Source organism: Aythya fuligula, chromosome Z (genome assembly GCF_009819795.1).
Source record: "Aythya fuligula isolate bAytFul2 chromosome Z, bAytFul2.pri, whole genome shotgun sequence".
NCBI classification, from domain to species: domain Eukaryota; kingdom Metazoa; phylum Chordata; class Aves; order Anseriformes; family Anatidae; genus Aythya; species Aythya fuligula.
The window spans coordinates 44,959,768-44,982,725 of NC_045593.1; the positions used below are offsets into that span (position 1 = coordinate 44,959,768).

A 22,958-nucleotide genomic window follows, 5' to 3' on the forward strand; every position below is an offset into this window, starting at 1 on the left:
AAGGGAAACACATGAAGGTCAATTGCCAAAAAATTCAGGGGCTGGCTCCAGTGATTCTCCTCATTTTGATCAGGGGAAGAATCTCTGAAGCCAAAGTGAACTCCTGAACCATCACCAATTACTTGTTAAAAACCTTGAGCTGTGTTAAAAACGCAGCAGCCTCAAGTGTGTGAGTCATGACTTTGAAAACCTATTAGAGATAAATACATGGAAGATGGGTTGAAGGCGAGGCAGAGCATTCTACTCCTGCACGTCTGGCAGTAAGTGAAGTAGCGGGGGCACACGGTTCTGGCTGTTCCTCCGCTGGAGAAGTCACCACGCTGCTGATTCTGAGGACAGCTTTATGTAACTTTGCACCCAGCGACGTGCTGAACTGCGCTCCCTTCATTTTACAGCTGGCATCGGTGGAGTCACAGGAAGTTTTAACACTCAGCCAAGGTCAGGCTGTGATTCACTCTGAAAATTTCAGAACTCCTGGACCTCTTGTCCTGTACTTGGAGAAGGCCGGGCTCTCTCAAGTGCTAAATCGAGAAAGCGTAAAAAAAAAAAAAAAAAAAAAAAAAAAAGTATGAACTTTTCTTCACCTTCGATGAGCAATGCTCTGCAGGAGTGAGCTCGGAGTTCAGATGGGAGTTAAAAGCCGCTCAGCAGCCCGGCATCACACGCTGAGTGTGAACTGAGGGGAAAAATGAGCAAGTGTATATATTATTATGTATGTGTGTGTGTGTGTACATGCGAGTGTGTATATTATATATACGAGTGCGTGTGTACATGCAAGTGTGTATATTATATGTACATTTACGTGTGTACATGTGTGTATATTATATATACGTGTACATGTGTACATATGACTGTGTATATTATATATGTGTGTGTGTGTACATGCAAGTGTGTATATTATATATATGTGTGTGTACATGCGAGTGTGTATATTATATATACGTGTACGTGTGCACATGCAAGTGTGTATATTACATGTGTGTGTGTACATGTGAGTGTGTATATTATGTATATGTGTACATGTGTGTACATGCAAGTGTGTATATGTGTGTGTACGTGTGCATATTATATATACGTGTACATGTGTGTACATGCAAGGGTATATTACATATATGTGTGTGCGTGTACATGTGAGTGTGTATACTATATGTACATGTGCGTGTGTACATGCGAGCGTGTATATTACATATACGTGTGTGTGTGTGTGTGTGTGTACACGAAGGAGCACACGCAGGCTCCCGCTCGGCCCAGGACCGAGGCAGCCCCACCGCCCAGCCGCACACCCGAGGGGCTGCGGCCTCGTAAAATGGCGGCGCCCCCTCGGGTCGGCTCCGCCGCGCTGCGCTCCGCGCCGGGCCGGGCCGGGCCGCGCGGGGGAGCGGCGTGGGGCGGGGCGGCGGCGCCTCGCCATTGGCCGGGCGGCGGCGCCCTTGTGCGGTGCCTGCGCCGGGCGGCACCGGGACCGGCACCGGCACCGGCAGCGGGGCCGGGGGAGCGAGGTGAGGGGGCGCTGCCGCCGGGGAGGGGAGGGGAGTGGAGGAGAGGGGGGGGGGTCCCGCGGCTGCGTGCGGGGGAAGGGGCGGGGGCGGCGCGGCCGGGGGCGGGCGGGCGTTCAGCCGTTCACCTCCGCGGTCGTCCGCAGGGCGCTCCGGGGCTCCGGGGATGAGGACGCGGAGCAGAGGCTGAGGCTGGCGGCGTGCGGGCGGGCGGCTGCGTGGCCGTGTGGCCGGGCACCATGACGGTGTTCAGGCAGGAGAACCTGGAGGAGCACTACGAGACCGGCGAGGACCTGGGCAGGTGGGTGCGGGCCGGGGGCAAGTTCGCCGGGGGCTCGCGGCGGGGCCACCCCCCAAAATAATAATATTATTATTATTATTATTAATAATAATAATAATAATAATAATAATGGGTAAATTGTGCGGTGCTGCTTTCTGCTGTGTGCGCATCCGGAGCGAGAGGCTGTGCTGGGCACCTTGCGTTCATTCAGCGGGTATGGACCTTCCCGTGCCGAACCCCAGATTGCAGGTGTGTGGGCTGAATGTGCTATTTAGGCTCTCAAAATTCATCGTTCCCCACCCTTTTTTTTTTTTTTTTTTTTTTTTGGCAATATCGTGTTAAGTGTTCCAGAATCTGGTTTGAGCTTTCTGTAGTAATACAGCTGCCACTATGTGGTTACAGGCACTGATACGTGATTTACCATAAAATAAAGGCAGAATTGCAAATTGCCATTTATTTCCTTAAGGCTCCTCACAGGGAAGACAATGTCAGCCTGCTAGTCAGGAAAGTGCCAAGGTTTATGTAACCTCTCCTCTATTTATTTTAAAGAGCAAGTGCCAGCACCGTGCTGGGTCCCCTGGACCCGTGTGTGAAGCCGAACCATTTCCCTAAGGACAATCGCACAGGCAGCGTTTAAAGGTCCTTCCACACAGCCACGCCGGGGAAATAGCACGCTGGCTCCAGAACATAGCTCTGAAGATGAGGAATTTCATTTCTGACACACAGGGAAGCGCAAGCACAGAATGATGGTACATGGTTCAAAAAAACAAACAAACAAACAAAAAAAAACCACTGAGGTTGTTTGCCTTATTCATTTTAACTATATAACCTTGGCATGCAGTCTAAACCTATATATACATTTAAAGAACTTAAATTAATTAGTTACATGCTAGTCTTGTGTTTTTTTTTTCCTTGAAAAATGTAAGCATAACTAAGAACTTGATCCATTTCTGTTGGCTGCTGTGAGAAAATACCTATGGACAATAAAAACACAACAAGGTGGCGGGGTTTTGCTTTAAAATAAAAGGGCCAAAGAATACACTTCAGCATCATTTTGAGAAGGACAGATTATTTCACTGCAAGTTGTTGCCATGAAATCAAAAGTGTAAGCAAATCTCAGTGTAGTCGTTGAGTGGCTTAGTTCAGTGGTGCTTTTAACTTATTTTTGAACTTAGGTTTCTCTGGCTGCTTGAAATACCCTTGTAAATCCCATTGCTTTCCATTCCTCCTTTCCCCCTTAGGTTTCTCACCTTTACATTTGCATATAAATGTACTTGCAAATGTCGAGCCTGAGGCTTAGAACTCAGGAAGCAAGTGAATATTAAAAACACCTTTGACTTTAAAATTTCTTGGGTTTATTTGGGAACCTGAATCTTGATTTAAGGCTTCAGCTAAGCTGTGATGAAAGGTTCCATTTTGCTAAATCAACCTATTTTCTACCCTTATAGTGGATGAATTCCTTTGTTTCCTTGTACTTAGCATCAGTCATGGAACAAACAAGGTGAATAAATGAACAGATAAGAGTTTTTTTTTTCACCAAAGTGTATTTGCATGAATGGATCCTGAAGTTCCTAGGACAACCTGCCTTTTGAGAAAGCTCAGGGAAGATGCAATTACTTTGAAATTTTAATCTTCACTGTTTTCCTTTGTAAAATATTTATATATCTGTATTACCTTATGATACCTCTGGCAGTAATTAGAATAAAAAGTAGCTTTCCTATTCTTGCAACAGTCACTTGAAGAAAATAAATGGATTGTGTAAATTAAATTTCTCAGTGAAACTAGTAAAGGAGGTTTAAAAATTGCTTACACAAAACCTGGAGATGTTTGAAACCAGGAGAATGGACAATGAGCTGAAAAAAAGTGCACTTTCTGGTTTTATGATATTTCACAGCACTGTTGCAGAAGAAGTAACAAACTGTAAAAATCTTTTGCCAAAGTGTTTTGAGATTTTTTCCATTCTTTGGTTTGTTTTGATGTATTCCTGTGGAAGATAAGAAAAAAGGTATTACGAATGCTTGTAGGATCACTCTTTTTGGTCTTACCTGTACGTGATTTGTTCCAACACATTTCTGCTGTTGGGGTAGGTTTACCTCTTGTGTCATCTTAAGCTTTTTGTACCAAAAGTCTCATCACTTAGGGATCAAATGTCATCTTTAGGATGAAACATATATGGAGACTGTGCTCTTAATTGTTGTGCATGTTGCATTATGTACTTTTTGTTTTGCGTCTGACAAATTTAGTGAAACGTATCACTGCATTGTTCAGGTGTGCACTTTAATTACAGATGTGTTAACTAACCATCTAACTATGGCATTTCAAAGGGCGATGGAGATTCTGTTCCTGCTGGGGTAGAGATTATCACGAAACAGCAACAAATTTACAAAAGCTGTTTCATTCATTTTAATTCTTTCTGCAGTTGCGAGCTGTGTGACTGTGCATTTTAAATACCCTGCTGCAGTGCCTTTACTTCAGTTTGCCCAAAAGGCAGGAATTAAAGTTCATCAGCATTTAAAAACCTCACCATGGTGAGCACAAAAAACCTTGAAACCAGATCAAACTAATGAAAATGATTTTTTTTAACCCTTCTGTGATTGGCCTTACCTGGGAGTTGTTACAGTACCATGAGAAAAGATGTATTGCTAAATTATAGGAAGAGGTACCCAGATGAGTGATTTAGTTCATGGTCTTAAACACCACCACCAGTCCCCCCCCCTTTTTTTTTTCCTTTAAACTTTCAGGTATTTTCTAAAAGAGCTGCAGATAGCTGAAGTAATATTTTGCAATTGAAGAATGGTATTTGCATTGGAGTGTGGCTTGCTGTTTATTAATAGGAGATCCCTCCTATTAAATAATGCAAAAAACAGGAAGAGCTATCTAGCAGTTTTGAACTCTTGAGTTTGTTTGGACCTGTTGTACTCACTAGGGATACACTTTCCACTGTTGTTGAATTAAAAACTATGATGGGTGTTAGCAGTTCTGGAAGTCAATCTGTTTCTGTTTGGTAGCTCACTGAGCTGAAAAGTTACCAGGGTTAGCTTATGGCTTTTTACTCTTATCTAAGGTGTCTGTCTCATCTCTTTATCAGTTGCAACAGAAAATGCACAGGGTAAGATGCTGAAGGTGCTGACGAGAAAACAGGCAGTTGTGCAAATGCATACTTACAGTCTGAAAAATGTTCCTTTACCTTTGAATCTCTGGTTAGGAGAGAAATCTTTTTTTCTGGGTTGTGTGAGATCTGATTTCTGTAGTAAGCAGTGAATACGTAGGCTGAATATATATATATATGTATGTATGTATTTTTGGTTATTCATCCATCAGTTTTCAGAAATGCTGCTCCTTAGAACTGCAAAGGCAGTCCCTCATCTATCATACACCATAAGTGTAACTGCGTCGCACTGTGTTGGGAGGAAAGGAAAAACATGGGACAAAGAAATGCTTGGATGACAGCTAGAATTTGACCTTCGTGGTGCTTTTCAGGCTTGAGAGCCCAAAGTAGTCGTACTAAGAAGCTGATGTGCAAAAATGGTGTGCGTATTGTCAAGTTCCATTACAAGATGTACAGCATGTGCAGTTCCTTTGAGGTGATATTTCCCTTCAGAATGTCTAAGTTAAAAACCCTTGGCAACTGTCTTTTCAATAATGTTGTGGTGTAACATTTTTTCCATTTATTTATCAGATTACAAAGTCCTACAAAGGGCTGGGGGGGAAGGGGGAAGCAGCAATGGAGAGGATGGCCTGGTGTGGCTGAAAGTGCTATACCTTGGGTCAAAAATCTAACTGCGCCACATGGAAATTCCCAATTTCTCTTTTGTTGCATAGTCTTACTGTAACCACAACTCAGCGTGCTCATTAAAAAGGCATTTATTAACCTTCATTTTTGTACAGAGGCAAAATGGCCAAATGCTGAAGATGTGTATGGTGAAAACCACAGTAGCGCTGTTTCCTGAGTCCCTCACATAGGCTCTGCAATAAATAATGCAAGCGTGGAATTCACAGCTTCTGTAACTACACGCATGCAATTTGCAGCAGTACGTGGTGGCTAATTGCTGTGAACCGAGTGGGTGGTAGGAGGCTTTCAGGGGCAAGGACCTGGGCAGGAACCCTGAGCGCGTTGGCCACAGAGCCACTGCTCGAGTGTGGGAAACCTGGGGTGGTTGGCTGGCTGAGCTGCTCCTCTGGAGACCCAAAGGTGGTGGTTGGGTTACAGCAAAGAGCCCTTTTCAGCGCTGTCTGTGAATCACAGCGATGCTATGCCAGCCTGGTCAGCTCTCAGAGGAGCAGCTGATAATTCTGTGCTTGCCTTGAAGACACCAAGCAAAGCCAGTCCCAACCCTGCTACTTGTTTGGGTTCTGGGGGGAATCTTTTTTCTTTTTTTATTTTTATTTTTGGAATGTATAATAAACTGAAAGCTGCTGGCATAGCCTGCATTAGACTGCCACCACACAGTACCACCGGTGACAGCTATTGTCTTTTAACATGTGCAGAAGTGTCTCTGCGTGAAAAGCACAAGGTGCAGTTACTTTTTTGGTATAACTGCTTGGTTCTTCTTAGTTTATTTCTCTGTGTGGAGGAGAAAAATGTCTGGTTTGTAGGCCTTTTAAAACTGTGTGTAGTAAGAAGATGGCTTGCTGATTATTATGCCTTCATTTTAAATGCATAAACCCTTGTAAATTTAAACCCATCAGGAAGTAGGTGAAGAACCTTGGTCTTTGATTTCTCCTCTAGCTAGGCTTGGTGAGGTACAGTTGGCCCCAGCACTGCTGTGCTAGGCGTGTGCTTAAACTTTCATCACTTCTTTCGGGGCTTTGCTGGTTTGTCCCTTTTGATGGATTTTTTTCTTCCTTCCCTATTATCTGCCTTTACAGATGTTCAGGCGTGTCGCTTCCTGCGCTAGAACTGTGTGTGCTGTGCAGAGCTGGGCGCGTTTGGCTGAGGAAGAGAGGCTGAGGCTGCGTTTTCACCAGAGCAGTGCGCCAGGCTCGGGCTGTGCTGGCGGTGGCTGAAAGGAGCAGTATCACTTTCTCTGTCGCGTGTTTCTGCATGTGTCTTTGATGCGGTGATGCTGTAAAAGATGGGGAAAAAAACACCTTATCTAATTTATGGCAGCAGTTCATGCTCAGATCAGGTGAAAGCCCTGTGAAATCTCAGCCCACAAGGCCATGCGATTGCCTCTATAAATCCTTCCTCGAGTTAAATACATAGGAAGGACAGAGATAAAGAGCTGTGGTGCAAAGGCAGAAGAACATAAGCTGGTGACCAGGAAGCAGAGCTGTAAATAAGGAGAGCGATGGGGACTACTGGAGTTGTGGAGTAACCGTGCCAAACAGTTGTTAAAATGGGTAACACATTCAAAGGCATATCAGTTCTAAGAGGAAATTACATATTTCCTGTTAGAACCACAGCTGGTCCTAATGACCAGGTGTCCTTCTGTTTTTGACTGGCTTCATTAGTTCTGCAGTGAACCCACGTGACTTGTTGGCACAGCTTTATATTAAGGAGGAAGAAATGTCAGTTAAAGTCAGTGGTTTACTAGTTTCTATTTCCTGGGTGAGAGTGGCTTGCACAGGAGTCCTTTCTCAACTGAGACTGCTGTCTCGAGCTGCGTTTTGACCCTGCTGCAGGAAAATAGGTGTCCAAAAAACCTGAAAAGCGTTCATAGCAGCGTAGTAGATTTTACTTAACCACCACTGGCTTATGGCAGAGCTAGGTGGAAGCTGAAAGAAGGGTGGACAAAGAAAGCACAGGTCTAAAGATCCTGAAGCCCTGAATATTTCATTGTGTATCTTCATAATAAAATACATATTGGAGTAACATAAATAGCGTGAAACTTGGTGGAACAGGGCACAAAAGCCTGTGCCAAGGAGTCTAATAATAAGTTTTGCTCTGCAATTGCAGCACATGGGGCTGCTACAGCAAGAGTGGAGCCGGAATGTGTCAATCAGCTGCTGGGTGACATTCCTGTCATTTTTAGCGCAGTTAGGAAAAAAATCTCCTATCAGATGGACTGTCAGAGCCCGTATCGATCCATTTAATTGTGCAGTATGTGGCTGCGTCCTCCTTCACACGGTGCTCTGCTGTTCTGATCACTGTGCTTCAAAGAGATTGTTCTATTTTAAAGTGAAGAAGAAATGCTAGGATGCTGAAGCTGTGGGAAGAAGACTTTTTTGAGAGCAGACTGAAGACTTTGGTATGTTTAGCCTTGCACCACGAGGCTTGGAAGGGTGTGATTTTTATTTATTCTTTCAGTATGCTGGAAGAATGAGAAGTGACGAAACTTCTGAAAGTTTTCAGTTATATTTACATTTAAAATATTCACAGGTAAATGAAGCAGGCTGGAAATTCAAGGGCTGCTGGCCCCCAGGAGAGTGATCTTCGTGTTTTTTCTTTGAAACAAAGCTAAAAGAAGAGGGAACCTGAATTGTTTGAAGATTGAACTTTGTTAAATTAATGGAAGGTGTAGCATGGCACTGTGCTGGGGAAGGAGGTGGCTGATAAAAATTTGGTCATTGTGCGTATCTTAAGTGGGTTTTAAATCTCTGTTTCAAAGTTTATAGGCATATTATAGTTGACACTGAGGATGTTGACCTACTGTATTTAAAGTGTGTTGGCATTTTGCTTGCTTTTGTCGTAGCACACATTGATGTCAGGGAGAATGACTTGTCACAGGCGCTTTTCACCCAGAACGGTTCACACACTTTAGGATTGCTGTAAAGTGCCACGCTGCTTTATGGTGTGTTTTGCAATCCACGCAATGGTCTGCAGCATTATGCTGTTTTTTGATGTTTTCATCCCTTTTTCCTTATTCCTTCCTGATTACATAACCAGATGTGACAGATAACAACTGCTGCTTGAGGATGCACGACTGCTGAGGAGGAAGCATTGCTGCGCAGTTGCCCAGACCACGTGCACACAATTTCTACCACGAGCACGGGCCTTGCAGGGCAGTGGTATGCTGCTTTCGAGGAGAGCAATTCTCTGCCAGAATCGTCTGCCCGCAGATGCGAGGCTGTTTGTTTGGTGGGATGCTTGGAGCACGTTGCCTGTACTTAAGTGAAAGAAAACTAGCTCTTACTGGGTGATCGCAGACGTGGGCGGGTATATCCACAGCTTGGAAGAGTTTGCAGTCAGTGTAAGTTATAACTGTGCTTACAACCTGATTGACAGGTATAGTTTTACTGAATTCATTGCTGAACTATTTGAGGGAATGAGCTATTGGAAAGGGGGAAAAAAACTCTGCTGTGGGTAGAGTCGTGAAGTCTGCACATTTCTTGCTTCAACCGAATGCTCGGTCTGCCTTTAACTGGAGTGGTGTAGTATAAATACTTGACTTCCACAGTATCTTTATTAGAGAGCAATTAATGTTGTTAATAAGTCTTTGCCAGTTACCCGAGGAAGCCCTTCGTTCTGTCTGGTGCGTGAATTGTCCCTTTCCTCAGTTTTATCTTAAATATAAGTAGCCCCTTGCTAAGGTTTGGGATGCGGGGTAGTGTGCATCCCTGGAGGTGCTCAGTGAGGGTGCTTTGCTCATGAACATGCTTGTGGGGCTGGGGGTCAGGAGAGCTTTTTTACTGCAGGTCACAGTCTGATGAAACTGTGGTATTTTGAAGGTGCTGCTTTTAGAGGGGAGAGAATAAAGGGTGTTCATTTTCTGGAGTCCGTGGTGACATTAACAGACCTGTGATTACAGGGAAGTGTGATAGTGCCTTTCTTCTATTCTTTGCTGAAATTTGTAGCCTCGCTGACTTTTGCAGGGCTGTCTGCAGCTTAAGAGGATTGGACTTGATTGCTGAGGTGGTCCCTTGCAGTCCGGTGTTTCTAAATGAGAAGAAGAAAGCCAGCACTTAAAACTTGAGATTGTGAGATGCTGCACTCGGTGGGGCACGCGCCCTCACACAGCACTTGCTTTGCTTGGCTATGTAGGTGTCACTCGGTGCAGCTAACGCGTACGTTACTTGATCACATGGTATTTTGTTCTGGCACGGTTTACAGCTTAATTATTTTGCTGAGTTTAATGGAGACTTGGAGGTGTGGAGTTTTTTCCCTTTATCCACAGAGGGGAGTAGCGTGGTGGGTATTTCATTTGGGCCTAGCAAGTTCTTGGCCAAGAAGCCAGCACTTCCAGTAGGGCCATCAACAAAGCTGGCAGCTTATTACTCCCTAACAAAACCAAGTGCGTGGGAGTCGTGGTTGGAAGTAAATTTTACCTTTCTTTTGACACCTTTCTTTCACCGTGCTGACTGATTCCTTTATTGGGACATTCGGCTCCTATTTCATGTAACAAAGACAATAAATGGGCATTTCTCAGATCACATCTGCACCTTGTCTCCCACCTTGGTTGTTCTCTATTCTGCAGGCATAGGCTTTAAGCACTTTGGTATGGGAGCTAGGATGTTTTTGGTATATTATCTTCCTGGCAGTATTTCCCTAACTGCGTGAGCTGGGCCATCTGCGCAGAATTGCTGTTGATTCCCTGGGAAAGGAAGGCACGTCAGGGAACAGCTTAGTCCCTTATGTCTCCGTTTTTCTCATCGCTTTCTGTTTGAAAGGGCCTTCTGATGCTATTTACTAAGCACTCCTGCCTGGAAGAAGGATCGCTTTTCCCGCTTTTGTTGCTGGTTACAACGCGAACTGGGGAACAAACCCTTCCAGACCGCATCTTACAGAGCCGGTCCATTTCTGGCCCCTTTTGTCCCCGCAGAAAGAAGCCTTTATGTTACAGGTGGCTCATGGTCAGTCAGTGCTGGCGGCAGGCCACGGAGGATGAGCATCCCTGTCCCCATCCTGGTGCATCGGGCGGCCCTGTGGAAGCGCTGTGCAAGGCCTGGCTGCTGATTAGCCCTGCTAACGAGGGCCCCGGCTGCACACCCGAGCGTGGTTTCCCCTTGTGGCAGCTGTAGGGCTGCCAGACAAGCCTGCCTTAGCGCCGGGGTCAGAGGGGGCAATTTGCAGTATATATTTTTTTCCGAATGCTCTAAATTCCTAAGTGCTGCAGCTCGTCTGTGAGAGTGAGCAGATGTAAATAAAGACTAAAGAGCTGGGGAAGCAGACAATTACTGGGCTGTAAATAGCAGCTCGTAAAACTGTAATGTATACGGACAGTTACTAAGGCACTTGGTATGAGGCTTGGGTATTCGGCACAGACCATGCTTTGTTTGCAGTTTCAGCAGTGCCAGGGTTTGGTGTCTTCCTAAAAGCTCGCTTCAGTCAAGGATAAGCAATATGTTCACCACTGTGGATCCTCTTGAAACACATCAATGAATGATGTGTTCATCGATTGTGCTGCTTGGTGAGTTTCTTGTATATCTAGCGAACATAAAATTAATAACTGCAGTGGGAGGACATGTGGGAAAGGAATTCACAGGTGGCTTTGTGCTGTTTCACACGTCCCTGAATTAGAGATAATGAAGAAATAAGCGTTAGAAACAAAAACTTGAGAAAGGTCGAGTTAAATTAACTTGGCTGCAGTGTTAAAGATGAGCTTTGGGCAGTGGCCAATTGCTGGCTGGCTCGAGGTGAGTGTCTGAGGGTCTCTAACAAGTTGTATGACCAATTCGAGCAAGTGGACAGCGCATGGGGTTACAGGGAAAGTATATGTAGTAGAGAAAAAAGGGCAATAAAGGCCTTCTGTTCAACAGCCATCAGGAGTCTGTGTTTTGCATCCCTTCAAGGACAGTTTGTTTTTGTTTTTTGGTCTTTTTTTTTTCAAGCAAAAGCAGTTGTGACATCTTCTGTGGGGTATATAAGCTTGTGGTTCTGTGCTTTTTGTTGTTCTCTGGTAATGAAAGGTAAGTAAAATGTTGGGTCTTAAAGCAATTCTTCATGTTCAATAGTAAGTATTAAAATGTGAAATCCATACCATATCTGTAAACTGTGTCACTTTGGGGGAAAATAGATTGGTATGCAGTTTGGAGCTTTGCAGTCCATCTTCACTTTTACTTGCAGTGGTTACTTTACTTCTAGCCAGTGTTCGTTGAGTGATCAACAACACCATGTCATTGTAGTAAATCTTTTTTACAAAGATAATGAAAAAACATTTTCTTAAGTTAAGACCATTACCTAACAGGTGCTGCTATGCTGCAGGTGTCGCCTTGTGTTTGTGCTTTTGTGTTTGTGGCCATTCAGTGTAGATACCCTCCGGAGTCAAAATCTGCATAGATACGCTTTCTAGGGACACCGTATTACTGTTCATTAAGGTCATAAGTAATATGCCATAAAACAGGGAGGTTCAGAAATGGTGAAATAAAGGGAGGCTGCTCGTTGCCATGAAGGAGTGGGTGGTATAACTGAGGTCTGATAGGCATTATTGTTACACCTTTCTTACCTGAGCGGCCGGACAAGCCCACACTTCAGACTAGCCTCAGAAGCCTTTGCTATAGAAGAAGCAAACCAGAAAACATAAACTTTTCTGTTTAAAAAATTGCATCAACAATATTCTTTGCTTAGCATCACCAAAATCGTGCTTCTGCTTGTACGCTTTAATGTGCACCACAGGACCCTGGTTTAAGAATTCTTGAGCAACTTATGACTGAGCTCCTGTGTTTAATTCGTAGGCAGGTGTATTTCAGATGCATCCTTTCGCATTTAGCAAGGCTAATGGGACTTAATGTTAATTTCTGAGCTGGTTTAAAATTTCATGAAAAGACCAGTCCTAAAGAACAGTAGAAACATTAAACTCTGGCATTAAGTACTGGCACATCATATTGTGTTCTTTATTTATATGGCTGTGTACTTAGGCATTGATCCTGTAAGCACTCGTACTTGCAAGCTCCTTTTTATTACTGTAAATGACAGTAAGCATAGCATTTTTATTATTATTATTTTTAAATCTCTGCATTTCTTTGCTTCTTCCCACCTTTTTTCTGGCTTTTTCATTTCCATCAGAGATGTAGCTATTACTTGAACTGTTTACAAGTGTGAGTACTCTGTTTTTTCATATGATAAGATCGTTTCTGAAAAGGCTTTAGCAGATGTACATATATTCAGACCAAATGGATTCCAGCTAGCTCCAGCACAAGCATCATTATTATGAAATGGCTGGCATCCAGCTGGCTTGGAAGTTGTGCAGCCATACATATTCCCCCAGCTTATACAGTAGATAGTGGTGCATCTAGGCATGGACTTAGTGCTTTAAACCACGGTATCTATGAGTAGACTTATAGCTGAAGCATTTTCTCAAGTCCTTGCTTGAGCATCTAAGCTATAAGTCTACTCAAAAACAAAACCAAGAGGTGCCATACCTAGCTCTTCCCATTCTGGAGTGTGATACTCACTAAGTGAAGTGCTTAAGTTAAGGGACTTCACAGATGGCACCTCTTGGTTTTGTTTTTACCACCTTCAAGCTTTAAAAGAATGATAAAGACAGTGTGATAAATGTGCTTGTGCTTACAAAGGCATATCCATCAACTTGATTTTTTTTTTTTTTCCATGATAATGTTGCAACTGCTCTTCCTGCCTGTGCAACAATTGAATCAGAGAGCAGAAAAACTGCATCAGGGCATTTTCTCAGCCTCTTATATGAAGTTTCAGTAATATCAATAACTTGCATTACTTGTCTCGTCTGCAGATACAGTGGCAAGCACGCATGTCTGGTGTAACCCAGATTGTATGAGTGAAGGCTGGATGGATAACATGAAAAAGACGACGTAGTTGAATTGTTTATGTGCACACAGGAAGTACAGAAGGTTTTGTCTGCGCCTGTGTGGTGTATGCCTCACACACACCTAACTGTAAAAAGCAGGAAAGAGTTCAGTCTTCAACTGGCTACTTTCAGATTTCAGTAGTTCAGTGAGCTTCTTAGCAATCAGTAACCTTTTCAGTACCCCTTTGTTCTGTATCTGCAGTAATTTATGAGTTTCCAACGGGACAGAAGCATCAGACCTTCAGTAATGCTTCTAGCTCTTTCAGTGCACCTTCCCTTCCAAACATCTGCTGCCAGCACAGACCCAGAGTACTTTATTCATTCACATTTGCATTCCAAAACCCAAATGTGAATAGAAAAAAAAAAATCTGACATCAGAATTTCTGCTCATGGAAGGGAATCTGTTTTAAATACCAACATCACAGAACTCCACAACACCATGCAATATCTCTTTGTTCTGTTGAATAACAACAACAAAAATGTACTTATTTACCTGCCTACTAAGCCACTTTAATCCATTGACAAAAGTATAATTTAGAATGATCAAGGCAGTCCTTGTGAACAGATTGATGTAAAGGAGTTTCTTTTTGTTTCTTTGTGTAGCTCGGACCTTGGAAAACACTTTCTCTATTTGTACACAGATGCCAGTTTTTCAGTGCCAAGAATGTTCCTTTTATGCACTAAAAAGTTCTAGCAACAGTGCAACTCCTCTTTCTGGCAAGGGCTTTGTGAGTGCTTGAGAGTTAAAATAAATCTTTCTGCTCCTTTTCTACCTAATTTCCTCCTTAACGCGCTTTCTTTCCTTGACTTTCAGCTGCATTAAACTAATTTTAAAGAGCATGGCTTGACCTAATTGCTTAGTAGAGTATGATCATGGAGAAATCCCATATATTGTCCACCAACCCCGTGGTCATAATTTCTTTAAAGTCATGTGCTCTTTTGAAAGAATAAGACCACATTGATGGGAGGGCTGTGTGCTGGAGCTGTCTGCGGAGGATTTAGCAGCTGCAAGATCTCGCTTTTCTTTTTCCCTCATTGTCTGAAACGCCATTGACAGTGCCACCTTTTCTGCTTGAAAACCCTTATCCTTCATGCTGCAAGGCACTTCAAAAAGAGACAGAAACCCTTGAATTGGCACCCAATTGTATCGTGAATCTCTGCTTTCCTTTCCCACCCAAATGAAAAATACCTGGGTGTGAGTTCCTGCGTGATCTTCCTTAGACTTAGGTGTGAGCGTTGTGTGAAATTGGAAACGGGTGTTTTTCTGGTCTGGAGAGCAGCTGAGCGACGTTAAAATCCACGTTAATAAGCAACATTTTGTGTCAGGTGCGAAATTTTTGAGGACTGCTAGTGGCCTGAAAAGTACTGTACAAGGAATAATCATCTGTGTTTCCTAGCTGTGCTCAGATTCATTAGCTGAATTCATTGTGAGGTATTCATTTTTATCTTTTCCTGGAGGACCGGTTGTGCAGCTGCAGGAGACTTCTGTGTCTTTGTGCACCTTCTGCTGACATTTAGGCTCTTCTGTGGTAGCACTGGGTAGTATCTTGGTGCTGTCATCATGCCCCCATGTCTGAGGGGAGAAGGAAAGCGGTCACTTTCAGCTGAAAATAGGAACGCAAAATAAGTTGCTGTTACTTGGTATTTTTTGTGTTATTTCTAGCATTAGCTGTCCCTCTTTACATTCTTTTTTTTTTTTTTTTTTTTGTAATTTAAATATATATATTAAGAAAATAATGTCACTGCTTACCCTTTCATGCCACTTGCACTGCATGCTGTGTGATATAAAGGGCAACTCATGAAATAAACATAATTCCTTCTGTGCAGTTCAGTTGATCTGTTATTGATACAGGGCAGTTTTACGGCCCAAGGGCTTCCACCACACACCCATCAGTCCTCCTTTTCCCACCTTTGGGGGAAAGGTGGGAAAACTACACTTTCTCTACTACATAATGTCAGTGGAAGCTGTGGGGGCTCAACATCTTTGAGAGGCATGGCCAAAAACAAAGGGGCTGCTGCAGTATCACAGATCAGAGTTATTTGTAGCCAAGGCATTTGGCCATACAGTGCGTATCTTGCAGGAGCACTGGTGAGAGTGTGAAGCAACTACCTGAGAGGAGAAGTGTGACCAAAGGTGTTGCTCAGCTTTGTTACTGGAGTAATTGTTTCTTTTTTTTGTTTGTTTGTTTGTTTGTTTGTTTGTTTTTGGCGTGGATGCTCTCCTGGTAGAATCCAAAATCTGTTCTTGAAACTTGTGTCTGCACCTTCCATTTGCTAGCTTAAGCCAACATTAATAAAGAACCAAAAATTTAAAGTATGTTGTTCATTTGAAATAAAATGTGCCTAAATACACTGAAGTCTTTATATTTCTATAAAGTCCTGTCTTATGTGATATCCCAAACGGGCTTACCCAGCCAATAACGCCAGGTGGAGGTAAATGAGGATTTATATGTGAGGGAACTTGGTTGCTTTTATCTTAAAAACAAGGGTGGAGTGGGAGAGGAATGAGACTTTGTGTGCCTGTTTGTGTGGATGTACAGGATGTACGGTATTTGGTTTTCTGTGCACGTGTTTTCTTCCATTTTTACACTTCACACAGACTGTAATCGGCATGTTTTGAGAGGTCCTGTGTTTAGTCAGCTGCGTAAAAAGATCTAATAATGAAGTCCTTTTCCTTCACCCAATTCTTGTGTTCGTTTTCTGGAGTTAAGAAGTTTTAAAAGCGTTTTAAGCTGTCTCATTAAAACACGCCATTTTTAATCCCACCAAGCAATGTTGTTTTTAACAGTATTCTTTCGACAGTGTGTTTTAATACATTCTCAAGGATGACAAGCTGCACTGATCTAGAGAAGTGGCATCTCGTTGAAACAGTTCCCTGGCTACAGTCAGAGCTGAACCACTCTCTGGAAAAATGCAAGGTTTGCAACGTGATGCTTCTTGAGGTGAGAATGGAGCCCGTCCCTTGGGTGGGCGCCTGTCAGAAGCACCAGGCAGCCTTACGCTGGGGCAAGGGCAGGTCGGCGAAGTGCCCGTGGCCATGCCTTTGCCTCGTGGGGAGATCTGGCAGAGCAAAGCAGAGTTCCCATGTCCCTTGGTTGCACAGAGAGTTATCTGTAGCTTCATTCAGCTCACTTATCTACCCAGTCTTCTCCTGTCTCTTTCTTCTCCCTTGCATCGAGACTCGGTTGTTTCTATATGCCTTCAAAAACAACACACCACTGCCATATGGCCTGGCTTTGGGTGTTTGTTGTGTCTGTTTACATCTGCTTTTTGTCCTTTCCACTTTACCAGCTCTTCAGCCTCAACAGGGTACTCGCTTCCTGCTGCCTGTTGTATTTCTTTTTTTCCTCGAATTTATCTCTGTGTCAAAATGCACCATGCTGTTCTTAATAACTGAAGAACTGGCCAGCAGCTGAAAATTTTCAGGATGTTCACAGTTAAGAAAGGCTGAAAATAGTGTAAGCCTTGGTCTAAAGGCATCTTCTTTCTTTATGTGATGTGCTCTTAGCCTTTGCCCAACACCCTGACTGTGCCATCTGCCTCAAAGATGCATTCTGTGATAACAAGCTCAGCTTGATACTTTGTGAATCGGCAGAAATTTTGTTTTTATTTGTGCAGTCAGACCTGCTTTCGCTGGACGTTACAGGAACACTGTGACCGCTCTCTGAAGCGAGGTCACAGAACAACAGTGAAGGTGGGATCACTACTGTCAGAAGATGTCTTCCAGTCAGTTATTACATTGGTCTTAATTAACATCGCTAATCTTTAATATTTATATTGCTTATGCAAATTAACTGTGAAGGACAGTTTAATTTCTCTAACTTAAGTTAATGAAGCTTTATTAACTTCATATAGTTATTAACTAGACTTAATTTCTATTCTGAAGACGGTGTGACTGCTGTCTTTTTACATCTGGTTAGATAGGGTAGGAAGATGTTGAAAAAAGTATTGCTGCAAATCTTCTCACTTTCAAGTGCTTTTAAGATGCCTTACTGGGTGTTCGCTCCCATCTGCAGTAGCTATGTTGTTTTTAAGCTCTCTTTTAGGTGTTTATGATGTGCAGTTTTCTGCATTTTAGTTTCGAGGAGGTTATTCTAAACCTGCATGAAGAGCTCTTTTAGTGATAGGACTATGACATGACCTTTTGATCTGCTTGTAATGAAGAAACAGTTCAATTAATCTCTTCTTTTTTCTTTGGAGACACCAAAGTCAGTCCTGTGTACAACCCCACTGTCATCAATACAAACCTCCTAGTTCTCAAGCAACCGAACTGCACACCAGTACCTGTCCAGGGTGGAAAGATCAAGTGGTAAAGGAGCATATGGCAAATAGTTATGTTTTTCTACTGCATTTTGGATTACAAGGACAGTTTTTTGGTTTTTGACCATTTTGCTCGCTTGACAGAGCCTCTGCTGCAATCGTAGTATAGACCTCCTGTTTGTTTTTAGTGGATTTTCACTGTAGATTGCCAGCAGTGAAACGTTTGGTCATAGCTTTGCACTTTTTAACAGGTGATTCGGTGCTACTGCTGGCAAGCTAGTATATTGAGGTGTTAATCTTTTCAACTCTGTCCTCTCTACTTCATAATTCAGGGTGAGAATAACCTACAGGGAAAAATTTCTGACCTTTTCTCCCTAACTGTCCTATTTAAAATCAAATCTGATGCTTTGAGAATAGTATCCCGAGTATAGTGAAGTAGCGAGAATTTTACTCAGTTTTGTTTCTTTACTTGATGGTAATTGGCTCTCTGTAGCTGGGAGAACGACACCATGGAAAAGACTGGGATTTTTTACTGAGCCCCACGTAAGTGGCACTAAATCTCTCCTTGGTTACACCACGTTGCATGACATCTTGGCTCTCAGTAGAGCAACTTACAGGAACTGAAACCTCAGAAAGTTGTGGTGAATAGCTACTTGTAGCTGAGAAGCCAAAAACGAGCAAGCAAACAACAACAAAAAAAACAGGTTCTCATGTGACATCCCCAAAAATGCATTTCCTCTGTGATTTCTTTGGCTAATGCTGGGGATGGGTACGTGGCTGGCCAAGAAGAAGACTTAAGACAGCTTAAGCTAACACAAATGAAATCTGAGGGAGCAGAAAACGAGAATGCCCTAAGTGTTTCCAAACAACCTGTTCTTGCTTAAAGGAAAGTAATATAAATTAAGCTTAAAACAATCTCACCTATTTGTGCTCCAGTCTGCCTAGTCTTCCAAGCCAGGGTGCAGGATACAGGGCACCATGGGCTTGAAAAATCTCACCCCATTGCCATTTGGTCCTGGGACATGCAGTAGCACTTTTCCTCCATGACTTGTGTGAACATTTTTTTGTTTGTTTGTTCTTAAACTGAGTCATTCAGCACTCACAGCTAGAAGTAAATTCTGACTGTGAGATCGGTTGGGGAAGAGGTGTGAGAACAGGAAAAGTGGCTGATAGTACAGGCGGGTAGGTGAGGGTGTGCACAGGCTTTGCCAACCCGGTTGCACTTTGAGACAGGAGGTGTTTCAGGGGAGGGCTGTCCTGCAGTGCCTTACGCTGCAGCTGTGCTGGCAATCCAGCTCAGCTCAGCAAGCCTCTGTGTAATCTGTGTGGTATTAATGTGAATCAGTTTAAATGAATTTCAGAAAAATACTATTTTGGGAAAACTGAGGAGAAAAATTACGTATGGATAGTAAATTGCATAGATGTCTCCTGTTTAATTCGTAGTGCAGAGTTTTAAAATATTTCTCCCAGTTTGCTTCAGATGCTTACAGCCTGCATAAGCCACATTAACTTTGGAGCAGGTCTTTCGGATCACAAAGCTGCTGTCTTCCCTGTTCTCACTTCTTGAGGTCCTGTTGACCTTTTTTGTGTTGTCCTGATGAAGTCTGTTGCATCTGCTAGTTGCGTGGCAGATGGGGAAAAGACTTTCAGCATTACAGCATGAAAAATCACGTGAGTTAAGGCCAAAAAAAGCATAATTATTTCTAGATGTTGGGCACGGTAGTGGTTTGTTGTTTTTATTTTCTTTTTTACAGCATCTTTGGAGGAGGGCAGTGCCCTGTATGTTCAGTTGAACTCCAGTACCCCCTGCACTTGTGGTTGCAGGAAAAGCTGTAGTGAGGTGCTCAGGCTGTGTAAGTCACAGCCTGCTCAGCAGAGATCTCGTCATCTCTCATGCGGGTGCTATTTCACGCCGTTCTGTTATTTAGTTTCCTCTTATCATCACGTTCCCATCTCTGACAAACCGCCTTCTTTCAGCATCGCTGCGCCATGGTTGTGTGCAGGGCTGTTGGCAGCTGCAGAGTAACTTCATTCTTCCCTTTGCAACTTAAATATAAGCTGTTTTAATAGGATATTTGTTTCTGGGCCTGGTTCTGTGGTATCCTGGAGTTAATCCTGTAACGAGATAGTGGAAGTTTAGAAGTGACTTTTTTTGAGGGAAAGTCACAGTGTATGACTTATGCTCACTTCTCTCTGCTGCTCCATACCTCTGTGTGTCACACCTGTTACATCTGCCAAGAGGACATGGATTTTGTAGGACCCCTCAATGGAAGGAGATTTTGCTCAGTGTGGAGATTGTTTCTGCATCCCTGGCAGAGCTGTGCCTGGCTGCTTACAGCAATGCCTGTACCTCTTCACCGTCTAGTGGAAGCCTAAACCCACACACCTATCAGGGTTTCAGCTTGTTTACTCAAAACATTCTGCAAGACAGAGCTTGTGGTAAACTTTGTCTGAAGGTATTTTTATTTCCATTTTTTTGAAAAAGCTTTTTCAAAAAAGAGAGATAAATATCTTAGGTCGTATCTGGTGAGTGTGTTGAGAATGACTGACAGTGAATGCAAGTCTAACAGATGCTCCAAAGCAGCTCGGGCTTGCTGGTGTGCTTATTTCGGTAGTTGCCAAGATAATGAAAAGTAATCCAAAAGCTTTTTAACTTCTAAGGTGCATCTATATTATTTAAAACCAGAAGATATTTGGGGATTCCACATTCTCTTTCACAGGTTTCTGTGTCAAATTTTCAAGCCGATTTTTGGCTGCCAACCCTGCAGAAGCTGTTGTGCGTTGTGGCAGCTGAGCTGTGGTCTTTTTGTCTGTCATCAGCAGCGAGCTATCACTTCAGCTGTGTTTCTGCCAGATAGGCTGTCTTCAGGTTACACTTGGAGTAACACCTGTGCAAACTCACTAATTGCGAGGGAAATTTCAGTGGTGTCACTCTGGGGAATATGAAGGGAGCTGTCTTTATTTGGTGAACTCACATTTTTTCCGCTTCTGGCGATCCTTTTTTTAGCTGTTTAAAAACTCCCGTTACTTCTAGCAAGTACCCAGCATTCAGCCGCGATGAAAGTGTGAGGCCACAGCAGTCGTCATTGTGAGTATGAGAGAAATACAGAGCTTGGGAGGAAAGGGAAACTGACACAGGGCTGCTGCTCTGCAGATGCAAACTTGTGTGCCGCCACCTTTTCCGGACACGCTGCTGAGACCACAGGCAGCTTCAGCAGCAACAATGAAGCAACAGAGCTCTGTGCCGCCTATGGTCACACTGGATGCATGGTGCAGGTTTCTGTAAGAAAATTCACTTCCTGGAGTGAGAGGACGGCACATCCAAAATGTTGCTGGTGTGCGACCGCTGGCCTTTCCGCAGCTATGTGAGGCACTTCTCCTCCGAGCCGCTTGCAGCCGAGTCCCCAGGCAGCTTGAGAGCAGAGGCTGGCGTGTGCTCGGCGGAGCAGCAGATATGGCCAAACACCTGTGCTGAGCTGCTGAGCACCAGCGGTACCCGTGTACCCTGAGCTGGAGGGGAAGGTGGCCGGTGGCTGTGCAGGAGGCTTACAGCCAGGGAGAGGAATGCTAGGAAATGAGGTGGGTTGGAAATGCAAGCTCGTTATCTCAGCACGCCGTCAGAATATGTAGCACTAGAGATCGTCCCCCTTTCCCCAAAATGTAAAAGGATGATTACGAGTTGCTCTTCATCCCACTCTTCTGTAAGGCCTGGTGTGGCAGTGTGTAGGCATACTGGGCTCTCGTGCCCTTGTGCTTCCCCTCTGTCTTCTTCTCTCCGTGCAAAGCAAGCTGTGAGGAGCCGCCAGTCAGCACGATTCTCCTTTATCTGACACTTCAACGTGAAAAAGAACAAAATGAAGCATGACGCTGTGGGGAGAGCGCTTTGTGCTGGACGCCCTGAGACAATTTGTATTGAACTGAAAAGCCGGTGGCTGGTGGTTTAGGGGGAGAAAGAGGAGGAAAAAAAAAAAAAAGCAGGCTAGCGTTTTTACAGGAGCTACATGCAGAAAGCTGCTGAGAAGCACGTGGTAATTTCACATAACATTTTTTATTTGAGGTTCTTGCTTCTCTGAAAGAAACTGTGGCAGACCTGGGTAAGAGGAACCTTGCTTCAGGTTACATGTCAAGTAGGTGCAACTCATGCAGGTGAATGCTTCCTTATGACACAATAAAAAGGAAGGAAATGCATAAATGGGATTTATGTTCTTGAGGCTAAAGGAAACGCTTCGGGGAACCAGATTTGTAACAAAAATGCAGGGAAAATCAGTTTTAACTTTTGCTTGCGCTGCTAGAGCTTGAGTCATTTTTGTTTGTCTCCTCAGGGAGTATCACATCAGTTAAGAAGGCAATAAGCACAAGAACATTTCAGGAATTAGTGCTGTTTAATATTTCAGGTGTTTTCTTGAAAAGTCTGCATCTAGAAAATCAAAGATCAATGCCAGCTGTGGTTTGTGAAGTGAAATACTTCAGGGTTGCTTGTTATCTATTTCAGCATGCAAAAGCAAGTAGTAACCAGAACAAATACTTCTGATAAGGCAAATGAGCACTTGTAATCAGCCAATTTTATTTTCTTTTTTTATTAGAGTACCATGTACACAAATGTCTGACTAAAACTTTCAAAGAGAGCTCTGACACATAGTTGAAAATAAAGTCCTTTGTTCCCTTCCAAAAATGTCAAGAGGAGTACTTCATTTTGGAGCTGTGTTGAGACAGCTAACAAAGTGTCCCCAGGTTATCCCACTTGTTTTTACCTCATGTCCATAATATATAAAGCTGGGGGAAGGGACAGGATAGGGTGGAACAAGGCCACCATTTCTGCAGTGGAAAAATCTACAAAAATGTCCTGCAATGAAGACCGTCATATCTAAAATGATTCCCGTTGTTTGTGCGCTACTTTGCTCAGCCTTTGTCATGGAGGAAGCCAAGGATTTCATCTGCAGCTTGGCGTGGTTATTATGCTGATGTCCCTGTGCCTGCAATTCTGCTGACAGCTGGAGTCAATGCGTGCGAGTCTTTTGTAGACTGGCTGGATTACTGTAGGAAGCGAAACTTTATCGGTGCAACGTTAGTGATTATAAATACACAACTGTTTTGAATGGCAAATCTCATGTCATACTGCTACTCAGAACCTAACTTAGAAAAAGGCTGTTCTGGCACAGAAGCTGAATTTTAGGAAACAACTCTTTTCAGTAACGCTGATGTGGATTTGAGACTGTGTTGGTTGTATTTGTTCTCACTGTTGATATGCATTGTGTAAAATGTGCTTTTCTTATGATGGTA

The 22,958-nt window shown here is 43.4% G+C and overlaps 1 protein-coding gene across 1 annotated transcript in view; it reads left to right on the plus strand.

Moving 5' to 3' along the window:
* The first annotated feature begins 1,656 nt into the window (after positions 1 to 1,656).
* Positions 1,657 to 22,958, plus strand: part of DAPK1 (death associated protein kinase 1) — an 89,046-nt gene continuing 67,744 nt past the window's right edge. The window contains exon 1 of the mRNA XM_032205731.1: positions 1,657 to 1,797. Within this exon, the coding sequence (XP_032061622.1) occupies positions 1,736 to 1,797 (62 nt within the window). The 5' untranslated portion in view covers positions 1,657 to 1,735. The remainder of the gene's footprint in view (positions 1,798 to 22,958) is intronic.